Consider the following 13,316-nt stretch of genomic DNA (forward strand, 5'->3'; position numbering starts at 1 on the left):
GGTATGGGATAGTGTGGCAGGAGGGGGCCACGGGGGTGCCCTGTGAGGCCCCTTGGAGGCTGGGAGGGGGCTTGGTGGGGAACACGGAGGCCTGTGGAGCCTGACTCCATGGGCTGAGCTGGGTGTGGAGCTGTGGCCTAGGGGTTCTGATGGTCGGGGTCATCCCTGAAGTTCCCAGTGGGTGCAGATGCTGAGCCTCCAGTGTGGGGGTCGTAGCAGGACATGGAGTGGGGCACAGGCGTGGAGAGACTGCCCCGGGGCCGAGGTCGGGGTCCTGAAGCGACCAGCACCTGGCCCGGCCCAGCCCCACCCACTTAGCTCAGCTCCCTGGAAAGTAACACCCCCTCCCCAGGCGTGACCCCCGGTCCCGGGCACAGGGGGGGCTCTCCCAGCCTCGCCGTCCCCTGCCTGGAGCTGGCGCTGGGCCTGTCCTCGGCGCGTGAACGGGGGCAAGGCAGGGGTCCCCCAAAGTCATGCTCGCAGCCCCTTGGAGGACGGTGACTCGTGGTTCTGTTTGGTTGGCTGGTCTTAGGGACAGTTTATCGTTTGGCCTGAGCCACCTCTGGGCTTGAGATAACGGTACCCAGCAGAGGCCTCTGCCTCAGCTGGGGTCCCTTCCCTGCCCTGTGTGTCCACCTCCCCGGACCACCGTCCCACACCTGGGTCCCCGGGGCGCCTCCAGGGAGCACTGGGGCCCCCAGGCAGGGCGGGGACTGCGTGCTGGCCACTCAGGCGGGGCCCCAGGGTCTTAGTGAGACCTCGTTTGCCCCCCAGGCCTCTATGCCGGAATCAAGTTTTTCCTCATCGATTTTATCTTCAAACGCTGCCCGAGGCTGCGAGCCAAGTATGACACCCCCTACATCATCTGGAAGAGCCTCCCCACGGACCCCCAGCTCAAGGAACGCTCTAGCGCCGCCGTGTCCCGCAGGGTAGGCCGCATGCCGGCTGGGGAGGCCTGCCCGCCCGCCCTGCTGTGCCTTGCGCCCCGCTCCTGGGGAGGCTCTGATCTCATGGGGCCCTGGAAACAACTTACAACAGCTGTGGGGGCAGATTCCTTGTGACCGGCTCCACTGTCCCAAAGGTCCAGGGTGAAACTCTGCCAGCCAGCCCTGGGCAGGGGATGGCTGTTGGGGGAGGTCCCTACCCACCTGAAGGACCCCTGCCCATCCAGACTGGCTGATGAGCAGGCCCTGCCCAGCCAGGGGGCCCCCCAGGTCCCAGGCAGGAGGGTTCAGGGTACTGGAAGCTGGAGTCTCAGGAGGGCCTGCTCTCTCGGTGGGCCTGGTCCCCACTCCCTGGCTCAGAGGCTTGGACAGCAAGGCTGAGACGCATCTTCAGTGCTCACAGGCTGGTGGAAGGCTGTGTGGGCATCAGGCACCGTGTCAGGGCCAGGACGCGGAGGGCACGCTGGCCTTGATGCTATTCTTGGGGTCTCAGACTAGTGGGGAGGTTCTGGGCTGAGTAGGACTCCCGTGGTGTAGGAGGGCTTCCTGGAGGAGGTGACATTGGGTTTCAGCCTTGTGTTTGGGTGTCCAGTGATGCCTTGATGCCTCTGTCTGTGGGAGGGAAGCTCTGGGTCAAGCATGGGCCAGGCTTCCTGGGTTCTGGGACCACGAGGCTCATTGGGGGCCTGAACTCACAGGCCAGGTGTGCAGCCGGGCAGCCCAGGTGTGCAGCACGCACCTCGCTGAACCCATGGGTGGGCTCTGGTCACACAGACCCAAGTGGACCCAAGGAGTGAGGCCCACCTTAAGCAGACTCCCTAAGCATCTTAACCAGAGAGCAGGGAGGCGGGCTTCCCAGGGTGGAGGGTGACCCCACTGGGCATCCACGCCCGTGTGTCTCGGCACGCGGCTCACTCGGCGGGTGGTCATGACCTCATGTCACGCGGCCCCCGCCCCTTCTTCTGTCTTGGTCCGATGTGCGTTGTCCGTTCTGGCCGGCTGTCTGGAAGCAACAAGGTACGGTGTCCATGTGGACGCCCCTCCTGCCCCAGAGCTGTGCGGGGCTGTGGTCGACTCTGTCTGACTGACGTTGCTCTTGGTGGCCGGGGCTGCAGCCGGCCCGGGGTGGGGGGGTGACCACGTGCATCCGCCCGCCTCGGCGGGTGGCGCTCACAGGCGCCCGGGGCCCCCGCAGCTGCAGACGGCCTCCTCCCGGAGCTACGTGTCCAGCGCCCCCACCGGCCTGAGCAGGGACGAGGATGCCGGCCGCCTGCACGGCACCAAGAAGGGCAACTTCCACGAGATTTTCAACCTGACGGAGAACGAGCGTCCGCTGGCAGGTACGTGCGTGCTGAGCCCATGGCCAGGCCCGGCGGCTCGTCCGCTGTGGTGCTGGGACTCAAAGGGGGAGATGGACCGTGGGGGCCGGGGGAAGGCCCCCCGGGCCAGAGATTGGAGCGGCCGGGCACATCTGCGGTGGCAGGGACTGGCAGCAGAAAGGCAAGCAAGCTTGGGGGGCGGAGCTTAGACACTGTGGCCTCTGTTGTGTGTGACCCCGGCCGCGGAAGACCTTGGTAAAGCTTCAGCCTTGGGCTTCTCCCGAGCCCACTTCCTGCTGACCTGGACCGTGACCCGCGTGTGCTCTGCGAGCCGTGGCCCCAGTTTGATGCGTTTAAACCGGGCTTTGCCTTCACGCCCCTGCCTGCTGACGTGGGAGGGGGTGCCCATTTTCCACCGGCTTCAGCCCCTCCCCGCCCCCGACCCCGTGGGTTTCCCTGATGGTGGAGCACAAGCCTCGGACGTTCCCAAGAAACCAGCGCTGACGCTCCTGACGCAAGTCCGGGGTGGGCGTCTCCAAGGAGGAGCGTCATGGCCAAGCTCTGTCCGGCTTTGTCCCCTTTAGTGTGTGAGAACGGCTGGCGCTGCTGCTTGATCAACCGGGACCGGAAGATGCCGACCGACTACATCAGGAACGGGGTTCTGTATGTGACGGAGAAGTGAGTGAGCCGTGAGCGGGGTGCAGGCGGGCGCGACCCCCGGGGGCGGCCGGGGTCCCAGCGGGCTCCTCGCAGGCCCCCCGGTCCAGCACCACCCTAGAGCCACCGGGCCCCTGTAAAAGCGAAACCGTTTGTAAGAGGCCGGCGTGTCGGTCCCCGTGTCTGGGCTGCGGGCCCCCCGGTTCACGTGCTGCGCTCTGTCCACTCCCCGCCCCCCATAGTTACCTGTGCTTTGAAAGCTCCAAGTCCGGCTCCTCCAAGAGGAACAAAGTCATCAAGCTGGTGGACATCACGGACATCCAGAAGGTGGGTGCCGCCCCCTGTCTCAGAGCGAGCGGCTGTGGGGTCGTGAAGCAGGGAGCCACCCTGGGAGCCAGGGGCGGTTAGAGCGAAACACAGGGGCCGTGTGGACCGTCGGGCTGTGCTTCTGGGCGGCGTCTGTGCCCCATCAGCACAGGGGGTGTCCACACCGCGGGCTGGGCCCCCTCCTAGCGTGGTGGGCTGGCGTCCTCGCGTGGACGGAGCCAGGGGGCAGTGAGCAGGGCACCCGAGCCTGCTGGGGGTACCCAGGCCTCAGCCAGGCACTGCTTCTGTGCCTCTGTGTGTCAGGAGTGCCCATGGCCACGGTCGGTCCCCCGCTCCTGGAGAGGCGTGTGGTCGCTGGGCTTGGGCGAGATGGGGCGTGGGGACCTGTTCCCCCCGCCGAGTGCTCCTCAGAGGGAGCCTCAGCCTCGCTCGGGAGTGTCTGCAGGTCTGGTGTCTCAGGCACACAATCCGCCCGCGTTCTCTGGCTGGCGAGGTCCAGGGCTCTGTGGAGGAGGAGGTCCTGGGGTGCGGGGAGCAGCCCTGACCCCAGGAGAGCCTCAAGGTGACGCGCATGTGTCGGCTTTCAGTACAAGGTCCTCTCTGTCCTCCCGGGGTCGGGCATGGGGATTGCCGTGTCCACGCCGTCAACCCAGAAGGTAAGTGCTGGCCAGGGTCTTGGAGGCGGCGGGTGGGCCCAGGGTGTGGCTCTGACTGGGGGGGCGGGTCTGCCCATCGTCCGGCCTGCGTGGCCTGGTCCCATGTGGCCCTGGCTGGCGTGGACTCCCGCCTGCACTTGCTTGCTCCCTCCCGCCAGCCGCTGGTGTTCGGAGCCATGGTGCACAGAGACGAGGCATTCGAGACCATCTTCAGCCAGTACATGAAGATCACGTCCGCGGCAGCGGCCGGCAGTGACAGCTAGTGTTGACTCACCTGGACGCTGCTGGAAGGTTTTCTTTTTCTTTTTTTTTCTTAACAATTTGGTAGTGGAAAAAAAAATGGGACATCCTCACGATCTTTTGCAATAATCCCCCCGGATGTGTGGTTTCCGTTGTGTTGACCCTGCATTTTGTAGACCCCTTCATGCAGGGGTTGGGGCTCTCGAGGGCTCGTCTTGTGGATGCAGGGGGCTCTGCCAGGCACGGCCGGGCTGCCTTGGTCCCCACAGGGCAGAGACCGCCCAGCCTGGCTTCCGGCCGCCAGCAGCTCTTCTGCACCAAAGCCATACGAGGAGTGCACAGGACCTCCCCGTGGAGAGGGACGTCCACGACGGGTGAGGGGGCCCCACCAGCCTCCGTGAACGGGCCCACCCTTCAAGGAGACCCCCCCGCGCATGCTGGGAGCACGATGCCAGCCGGCCGCTCGGGGGCCCGTGATCGGCCTGGGGGATGCGGAGAGGCCGAGGATGACAGCCGCTCGGGGCGGGGCTCCGAGCTTTGGGGCTCATGCTGGCTTCCAGGCTGCAGGGCCAGCGGGGTGAGGGACTCCTGGGCTGGAGCAGGAAGGACGGGGGCGCCCCAGACCCGCGGTGGCCTACCTCTGTGGGCTGTGAGAGGTGCTGAGGCCGCCCGGGGTTGGCGGTGATGGAGAGTGGAACCTGGAGGCCGGCCCGCACCCGGGTGCACCCAGGTGGAGGGGAGCGGGGTCCTCGCAGGCCTGGTGTCTGAAGCCGGCGAGATGTCGGGACTGGCCTGAGACCTTGGGGACGGACCCACCGAGCCGCTCGGCACACTTCCAACATGGGCCCCGCCGGCCCTCAGCTTGTCCCGAGTCCCCCGGGTGTCACTGGGATTGTTGTTTTTTGAAGAAACAGAAGATTATATTTTTTACAGAGAGCAAGCTGTTTTTCTTATTTTTGTATCATTTTTCAGATGTGATTTTTACCTTTGCTCCTAATTTGCTGGTTGGGTGAGCGACGCGGTGGCCTCGCTCCGGGCACCCCTGGAGGGGGTCCCCCCCGCGGGGAGCCTGCCCGCCCAGCTCCCGAAGCACACGCCCCGGCCCCCCTGGCGCTGGGGTCTCTCGATTCTGCAGGTCGACCTTGATCAAATGTAGGCGGAGCCCACCCTCGATCTGGGCTTTGGCCCCTGGTTGGCACAGGTGGACTGAGTCTCAGGGGCCAGGTGAGGGTCCACAGCCGGTGGGGAACCCCCTCCGGGCCCGAGGCAGGCTGGGTGGGCCCTGAACTGGGTCCAGGATGGCTGGGGGGGTGACTCTGGGGGTGCTGCCCAGACCCCATCGCTGGGGCCGCGTGTGTCCCCTGTAAGCGCGACAGCACCGTCCCCAAGCTCGGGGCGGGGGCCCTGCGGGGAAGTGGACTTGCCGTCTTCAGAGCCGCGTGGCTTGGTTTGAGTCCCTTCCGAGGAGAAAGGGAGATGAAAACTGACCATGTGCTGCGGGCGGCCGCCAGGGCCGTGGCGGGCCCTGCTTGGAAGGCCGGGGCCTCTGCCGGGAAGGGCACAGGCCTGGGCAGGCGCCCTGTCGGCGAGAGCCTGTGTCATTTTTACTGAATCATGTAAATCTGGGCAGAGGTTTAACTTCTGCGACTAATCACAGAACTAGAACAAATGTTAACATTTTTTATGTCTGAAGTCTATTTTCAATCTGTAAATACTCGTTACCAGTGTAACTTTTGTTCAACAAAAGGATTGTACTGTATGAAGAACTGATTGAAAAAATCCTCCTGTAACATTTTTAAAAAAAAAAACAAAAAACCTTGTTTAAAGAAAAAAGTCTTGTATAAATTATAAATTTTTATTTAAACAAACCTGAAATGCATTGTGCTCAGAGTGGGGGAGGTTGCTGGGTGGGCTTTCCTGGCAGGGTCCCGTGGCCAGCAGTGCTGGAGGGCAGTGGTGTTTTGGCACCGAGGCCGAGGCGGGTCCCCAAGGAGTGGGCCGTGGGGGCAGGGCAGGGGGGCTATGGACACGGACAGGCTGGGAGGGGTAGGCAGAGGCCGGCTTCCAGGAGAAGGAAGCCAGTGATGAGTGGTGGCCGGCGGGGAGGGGTGTCCAGGGGCTGCACACACTGTGGAGGTGGGGGGATGCTCAGGCCTGGCCTCCCGGGGGGCCGTGGGCATCTCTGGGGCCGGGGGCTGCCTGCAGCACCCCCTGAGGGTGGGTGGGTGGGGCTCAGGCCTGGCCTCCCTGGGGGCCGTGGGCATCTCCGGGGCCGGGGGCTGCCTGCAGCACCCCCTGAGGGTGGGTGGGGGGAGCTCAGGCCTGGCCTCCCGGGGGGGCCATGGGCATCTCTGGGGCCGGGGGCTGCCTGCTGCACCCTCTGAGGGTGGGTGGGGGGAGCTCAGGCCTGGCCTTCCGGGGGGCCGTGGGCACCTCTGGGGCCGGGTGCTGCCTGCAACACCCCCGAGGGTGAGATGGGAGGTGGAGGGGCCCTGGGCAGAGGGGTCCTCAGTAGCACTGGTGGTTCCATGGGTCCACTCGCTGACACTGGACACGGATGCCAGAACCTGCCTGGCTTCTGTAACCACTGGGGCTGTGCACTGACCTGTGCTGGGGGCCCGGCGGTGCAGGGCGGGGGGGTCTGGGAGCACAGAGGGAACGAAATGAACGTTCTTGAATTGGGGCTCTCTCCACGGGTGCTGTTTACAACACGGCATTTGGGGAGTGGATTTTACAACTGATGGACAAGTAAATAAGGAGGCCACACGCTGACCGAAGGGGGTGTGCATGGTGAACCAAGAACTGGGTCTAGTCTGGTTCGCCCCACGGTAACCAACTGGCAAAGCTGATTCCAAAGTTATTTGCTGAAACAGAGACTCGAGTGAGGTGTGAGGGACCCTGAAGACTGCAGGGGTGTTGGGGACCTGCAGCTGCAGTCCATGATCCAAGGGAGACCCCAGCGTCCAGCTTGCTGAGATCTGCCCCAAAAAACTTTGGGATAGGAAGCCCAGCCCCTTCCTCTTGTGGAGCCAGCGTCCTCCACTGTCAAGGGCTGGCATCCCACCAACAAGGTCGTAAAGGAAGACACTGTTCACACAATTGCACTCATCTCACATGCTAGTAAAGTAATGCTCAAAATTCTCCAAGCCAGGCTTCAGCAATACGTGAACCGTGAACTTCCAGATGTTCAAGCTGGTTTTAGAAAAGGCAGAGGAACCAGAGATCAAATTGCCAATATCCGCTGGATCATCGAAAAAGCAAGAGAGTTCCAGAAAAACATCTATTTCTGCTTTATTGACTATGCCAAAGCCTTTGACCGTGTGGATCACAATAAACTGGAAAATTCTGAAAGAGATGGGAATACCAGACCATCTGACCTGTCTCTTGAGAAACCTGTATGCAGGTCAGGAAGCAACAGCTAGAACTGAACATGGAACAGTAGACTGGCTCCAAATAGGAAAAGGAGTATGTCAAGGCTGTATATTGTCTCCCTGCTTATTTAACTTATATGCAGAGTACATCATGAGAAAAAACGCTGGGCTGGAAGAAACACAAGCTGGAATTAAGATTGCCGGGAGAAATATCAATAACCTCAGATATGCAGATGACACCACCCTTATGGCAGAAAGTGAAGAAGAACTAAGGAGCCTCTTGATGAAAGTGAAAGAGGAGAGTGAAAAAGTTGGCTTAAAGCTCAACGTTCAGAAAACTAAGATCATGGCATCTGGTCCCATCACTTCATGGGTAATAGATGGGGAAACAGTGGAAACAGTGTCAGACTTTATTTGTTTGGGCTCCAAAATCACTGCTGATGGTGATTGCAGCCATGAAATTAAAAGACGCTTATTCCTTGGAAGGAAGGTTATGGCCAACCTAGATAGCATATTTAAAAGTAGAGAGACATTACTTTGCCAACAAAAGTCCGTCTAGTCAAGGCTATGGTTTTTCCAGTGGTCATGTATGGATGTGAGAGTTGGACGGTGAAGAAAGCTGAGTGCCAAAGAATTGATGCTTTTGAACTGTGGTGTTGGAGAAGACTCTTGAGAGTCCCTTGGACTGCAAGGAGATCCAATCAATCCATCCTAAAGGAGATCAATCCTGGGTGTTCCTTGGAAGGTCTGATGTTGAAGCTGAAAATCCAATAGTTTGGCCACCTCATGCAAAGAGTTGACTCATTGGAAAAGACCCTAATGCTGGGTAGGATTGGGGGCGGGAGGAGAAGGGGACGACAGAGGATGAGATGGCTGGATGGCATCACTGACTCGATGGACATGGGTTTGGGTAGACTCCGGGAGTTGGTGATGGACAGAGAGGCCTGGCGTGCTGCAATTTATGGGGTCGCAGAGAGTCGGACACGACTGAGTGACTGAACTGAACTGAACTGAAAGGAAGACATTCCAGTATCTGTGATTACAGAAAGCCCCCAGGCCTGCAGATAAATGAGGCAAGCTTTCTGGATATAATCGCATTCATAAAAAACAACTGCATTTCTACTTAACAGAGAGTAGCCTCACAATAACGATGTTTTTAAGAACAGATCTAAATAAAATTGAGAGATATGGAAAAATTATAAAGCTGTATTAAAAGACATGAATGAGGACTGACGTAAATGAAAATATATGCAATGTTAATAGACTGGAAAATTCCGTCTCATGATGAAAACATCTTAATACCTGCTAAAGGAAACAAGCTACAGAAAATGACACAATATGATGCCTTTATGTAAAGAGCAAAACCTGCAAAACGAAATACACTATCTGAGGATATAAACACATAGGGGAAGAAAAAAATCCTTTCTTCCACTCTCTTATGTTCAGTTACTAGGGTCTGCAAGTTCAGTCAACGAAAGGCAAATCAGGAGAAAAGGCATGGAGTTTTTATTTAATGCTAATATTTAAGTATTTTTATGTTCCTGGAGGCCTTTGTAGAAAAGCAACGAGTCTGACCCAAAGAGGTGGTCAGACTCAGGGTTTTATATGCCATTTTAATAAAGGGCAATAAATTTGTCAAGAAGTGACGAGATAACAGGGCACTGGGGCTTCCTGGGTAAAGTGAGCGCATCGAGGGACTTTATTTGGGGGGAAACTAATGGAGCAGAGTGCAAAGCGCTCAGTCGTGTCCGACTCTTTGCGACCCCACGGGTCACACACTCCCTGGGATTCTCCAGGCCGGGATATTGGAGTGGGGAGCCTTCTTTGCGACCCCACGGGTCACACACTCCCTGGGATTCTCCAGGCCGGGATATTGGAGTGGGGAGCCTTCTTTGCAACCCCATGGGTTACACACTCCCTGGGATTCTCCAGGCCGGGATATTGGAGTGGGGAGCCTTCTTTGCAACCCCATGGGTTACACACTCCCTGGGATTCTCCAGGCTGGGATATTGGAGTGGGGAGCCTTCTTTGCAACCCCATGGGTTACACACTCCCTGGGATTCTCCAGGCCGGGATATTGGAATGGGGAGCCTTCTTTGCAACCCCATGGGTTAGAGACTCCCTGGGATTCTCCAGGCTGGGATATTGGAATGGGGAGCCTTCTTTGCAACCCCATGGGTTACACACTCCCTGGGATTCTCCAGGCCGGAATATTGGAGTGGGGAGCCTTCTTTGCGACCCCATGGGTTACACACTCCCTGGGATTCTCCAGGCCGCAATATTGGAGTGGGGAGCCTTCTTTGCGACCCCACGGGTCACACACTCCCTGGGATTCTCCAGGCCGGGATATTGGAGTGGGGAGCCTTTGTCTTCTCCAGAGCATCTTCCCAACCCAGGGATTGAACCCAGGTCTCCCGCGTTGCAAGCGGACTCTTTACCAGCTGAGCCACCAGGGACTGGCTAACGGAACAGAAGTGTTGTTCTGTTATTCAGGTTGGTTTGTCAGCTCAGTGCTGGTTCTGTCTCCAGGGACACGGGTGGCCCCGGAGAGAAGAGGGGGCTCAATCTGCACTGATGGGAAGGCGTGTCCCTTCAGGCAGACGTGGGGAGGGGCAGGCAGCTCTGTCTGGACTGGCTGCCGCTTCACTGTCATCTGCTCAGAACACCCTCACGCCCAAGTGGCCCACGTGGGGTGCTGTGTTCTGATCCCCTCACGTGAGTGAAGCAAGGGATTCGCAGCAGTTTTAAAACCGTAGTTCCCTCCTCTGCGGGGGCAGGGGAGGCTCTGTCCACAGGGCATACGGGCAGGAGCCTGGGGGTGAAGATCAATCCCTTGGCATGGGTGGTAGGTTCACCATTGCTCATTTTCTTTAAATTGTACCTGTTTTCACACACACAACAATAACTGCTTTGAAAGACAACAGGAATTTGTAAGAGAAAAAAAGGCCACATTCTGCCCAAAGTAACAACTTTATTTGTCTTCTCAAACATATCGGAGCAAATTCGCCGTTTTCTAACCTTGAAGCCAGCAAGATTAGAAAGGAAGTTAAGCCACTTTCCGTCCCCACCGCCAGTTCCACGGGGCTGCAGTGAGGGCAGAGTCAGCTGCCCACCGAGGGGCTGGCACGCCGGCAGCCCTGGCCTCCACATAACTGGGAACGAGGGAACCGCTGCACCCCAAGGACAGGGGAGGTTACGGCTGGACCAACACTTCTCAACGACCCCGGGTTCTCACCGTCCAGCCATCACTTCTGGTTTTTCCTTAAAATCCTGGAGTTGAGGCGCTGTGGTCGCTCCACCAGAGTCCTGGCTTGTGGGAAGGTTGGAAAGGTACTCTAGTCCCGGGGTGGGGTCATCCGCAGCTCCTGGGGTGGGGGTGGGGGCTCAGACAGTCACATGACCCCCAGGGAGACAGTTCCAGAATCTGCGGTTTTGAAGGTCAGCGAGCGGTTGGTGAATATGGCCAAGGCCACTGGGGAACCACGTGGCATTACGGGGGGTGGGGGTGGGGGTTCTTTCTTGAACAGAACATGCTTACTCTCGGCCTAGACTGTTTTTCTAGAAACGGCAATGGGTTTCAGGGCAGACCAGTGATTGACGTTTCCCAGGGACGACCAAGACTGGAGACCCTCTCGGGGACTCGGTAGGAACAGTCTCCTGAAAAACCCGTTGAAGCTGCCCTGGGTGGGAATGAGTGATGAGACAGGACATTTCACTGTATGAGTTCTGAGAATGAACGACATCTGTTGGATGCGAGGGTGACCGCCGGACCCTGGATGGTGGACGGCGGCCCTCAAACCACCTCTTGGAACAGTTGAGCTCACTTTTCACAAGTCCAAGTGGGGGCAGCATCCTCTTAGGTCTCAGAGAAAGCTGCTGCAGACGCGTCTTCCACACACAGAAGCACAAAACAAACAAAACCTGGCCAGGCAAGGTGCCCCCCGGGCCGGGGTGGGGCCGCACTCGCGAAACAAACAAATGAGAACGTGGCCAGCGAGGACACTGTTTATGCTTTTCTGGTTTACCAGAGGAGCCTTGCAATAAATACATGGAAGGAAGTGTGAAGACAACAAAGGCATGGACCTGGATCACGTGTACAGACTCGGGGCTGCGGGAAGGGCACCCTGGGGAGTGGGACCCTCTCCCCAGAGTGGTGAGGTGCTCAGTCTGAAGTTCATGGGCTGCTTCCTGTCTGCCCACCAAGCCCAGCCATGGCACCCCCGGCCGTGGGGACAGCGCTCGAGGCGTCTAAGTGCTAAACATTCGCCAGGGCTTCGTGAGCGGCCGGTTTCTGGGGTGCCTGACCTGTCCTCCCGCCGGATTGTCTAGAAGCGCTGCTGTGATGGGAGAGGGGACCGCGGTCTTCACAGCCACGGGAGCGCAACCTGGGGAGTCAATCCCGCTCGCAGGACTGGCTGCCCTGGAGGCGGCGCCTCAAGCAGACCAGGACGTTGCCTTGTAGATGCGTGAGACAGGAAGGGTCCAGATGGGCTACTCTAACCGCGAGGGAAGAGGCAAGTGCTACAAAGAGAACTGCTACTCGGCAGGCGCTGACCACCAGCACTCCAGAGCAGGTCCTGCCCAGCAGCCCAGGGACTCCGCGGGTGCACGAGGCGGGACGCGCCGCCCCTGAGTTACTGTGTTAAAGCCCCGGGCGGGCTGTCAGCGCGGCTGCAACCTAAGGGGTCGGCACTCCCCAGCCAGCACGGGCCACCTATGGGGACGAGACACGTGAGATGCAGCCCACAGACACACACAGAACCGAAAATGCCAAATGCGTCCACAAAACTGCTGACAAAAACGTATTTTTTTCTAAAATCAATATTCAACTATCAAAAATAAATTTCTAAATTTGAATGTATCGCAACATAATTGGTCTGTCATTGTCTGAGACACGGTTCCCACGGCCGGCATGAGGCCGGAGGGTGGGCCATGCAGGCCGGCGCTCAGCCGTGGGACTGCTGCTTGGGGCTGTCTTCGATTCCTCGTGCAAAGAGCCGGACCAGCTGGCAGTGGACCCTGCAGAGACAGAGGGCCACACTGAGGCCCCGACCCCCGGCCCCAGGGCGAGGCGGGCCTCAGTCACCTGGGGGGCGGGTCAGGGGCTTGGAGAAATGTCCTGACACCCCTGAGAGACCTGAGTTTGCGAAGGGCAGTGACGGCCAAGCGGAAATCCAGGACTGTGCAGACCCACCCGTGAGCAGAGGGAGCCCCACAGGCCAGCTCCAGCCCCTCCTGGGTCCGCTCATCAGAACCGAGCCGACGGTGCCATGGGGGGGGTCCCACAAGGGCCACTCTGAGCATCAGGAGACGCAGTCCGGGAGGCAAGGGGCCTGATCTTCCACCGCAAGCACAGCATGTGAGCTCGGGGCTCGGACGACTGCAGGGGCTCCTGGGTCCCCCTCCCCGGCAGGGCCTCCTTCCCATGTTATGAATGACATCACAGTCACCTCAGAGATGCTGCGTCATAAAAACCCCTGAAGTGACGCACTGTTCCAGGCATCGTAATCTTTATCAAGATGCACGGGATGTATTTTGCGAGAGAACGCCTTTTCTAACTGTCAACCGTTCTTAAGCCGGCATTAAAAATACTTGCATTTCCTGAACTTGTGAAATGAGTCTACCGAAGGCGGACCCCCGCACACAGGACCGCGGGACAGGTCTTCTTGGGACCTTGGGGTCTCCCCTCCTGAGATGCAAGGTGGGCGGTCACCGCCACACTGGCCGCAGCCCGGTTGCAAGAGCAGGGACAAGCAGGCCGGGACTCGGGGAGGCTGGAGAGCCTGCTCCTGGCTGTGGCTT

The 13,316-nt window shown here is 59.1% G+C and overlaps 2 protein-coding genes across 7 annotated transcripts in view; one reads left to right on the forward strand and one right to left on the reverse strand.

Annotated features, from left to right (window-relative positions):
• The window catches only part of GRAMD4 (GRAM domain containing 4), a 67,912-nt gene extending 62,094 nt beyond the window's left edge, over nt 1-5,818 (forward strand). For 3 of the 5 annotated variants that reach the window (XM_081595001.1, XM_081595005.1, XM_081595000.1), the window contains 6 exons: nt 775-929; nt 2,140-2,284; nt 2,848-2,941; nt 3,163-3,247; nt 3,835-3,903; nt 4,062-4,290. In XM_081595001.1, the coding sequence (XP_081451127.1) occupies nt 775-929; nt 2,140-2,284; nt 2,848-2,941; nt 3,163-3,247; nt 3,835-3,903; nt 4,062-4,166 (653 nt within the window). In that variant the 3' untranslated portion in view covers nt 4,167-4,290. Of the gene's footprint in view, nt 1-774; nt 930-2,139; nt 2,285-2,847; nt 2,942-3,162; nt 3,248-3,834; nt 3,904-4,061; nt 4,291-4,412; nt 5,084-5,115 lie in introns of those variants that run through there. The other 2 variants (XM_081595004.1, XM_081595002.1) reach the window with 2 other exon arrangements.
• A 4,650-nt stretch (nt 5,819-10,468) lies between these two features.
• The window catches only part of CERK (ceramide kinase), a 39,153-nt gene continuing 36,305 nt past the window's right edge, over nt 10,469-13,316 (reverse strand). For both annotated transcript variants that reach the window (XM_081595006.1, XM_081595007.1), the window contains exon 13: nt 10,469-12,533. In XM_081595006.1, the coding sequence (XP_081451132.1) occupies nt 12,461-12,533 (73 nt within the window). In that variant the 3' untranslated portion in view covers nt 10,469-12,460. The remainder of the gene's footprint in view (nt 12,534-13,316) is intronic.

This window comes from Giraffa tippelskirchi, chromosome 4 (genome assembly GCF_054371585.1).
Source record: "Giraffa tippelskirchi isolate mGirTip1 chromosome 4, T2T-mGirTip1v1.2.pri, whole genome shotgun sequence".
NCBI classification, from domain to species: Eukaryota; Metazoa; Chordata; class Mammalia; order Artiodactyla; family Giraffidae; genus Giraffa; species Giraffa tippelskirchi.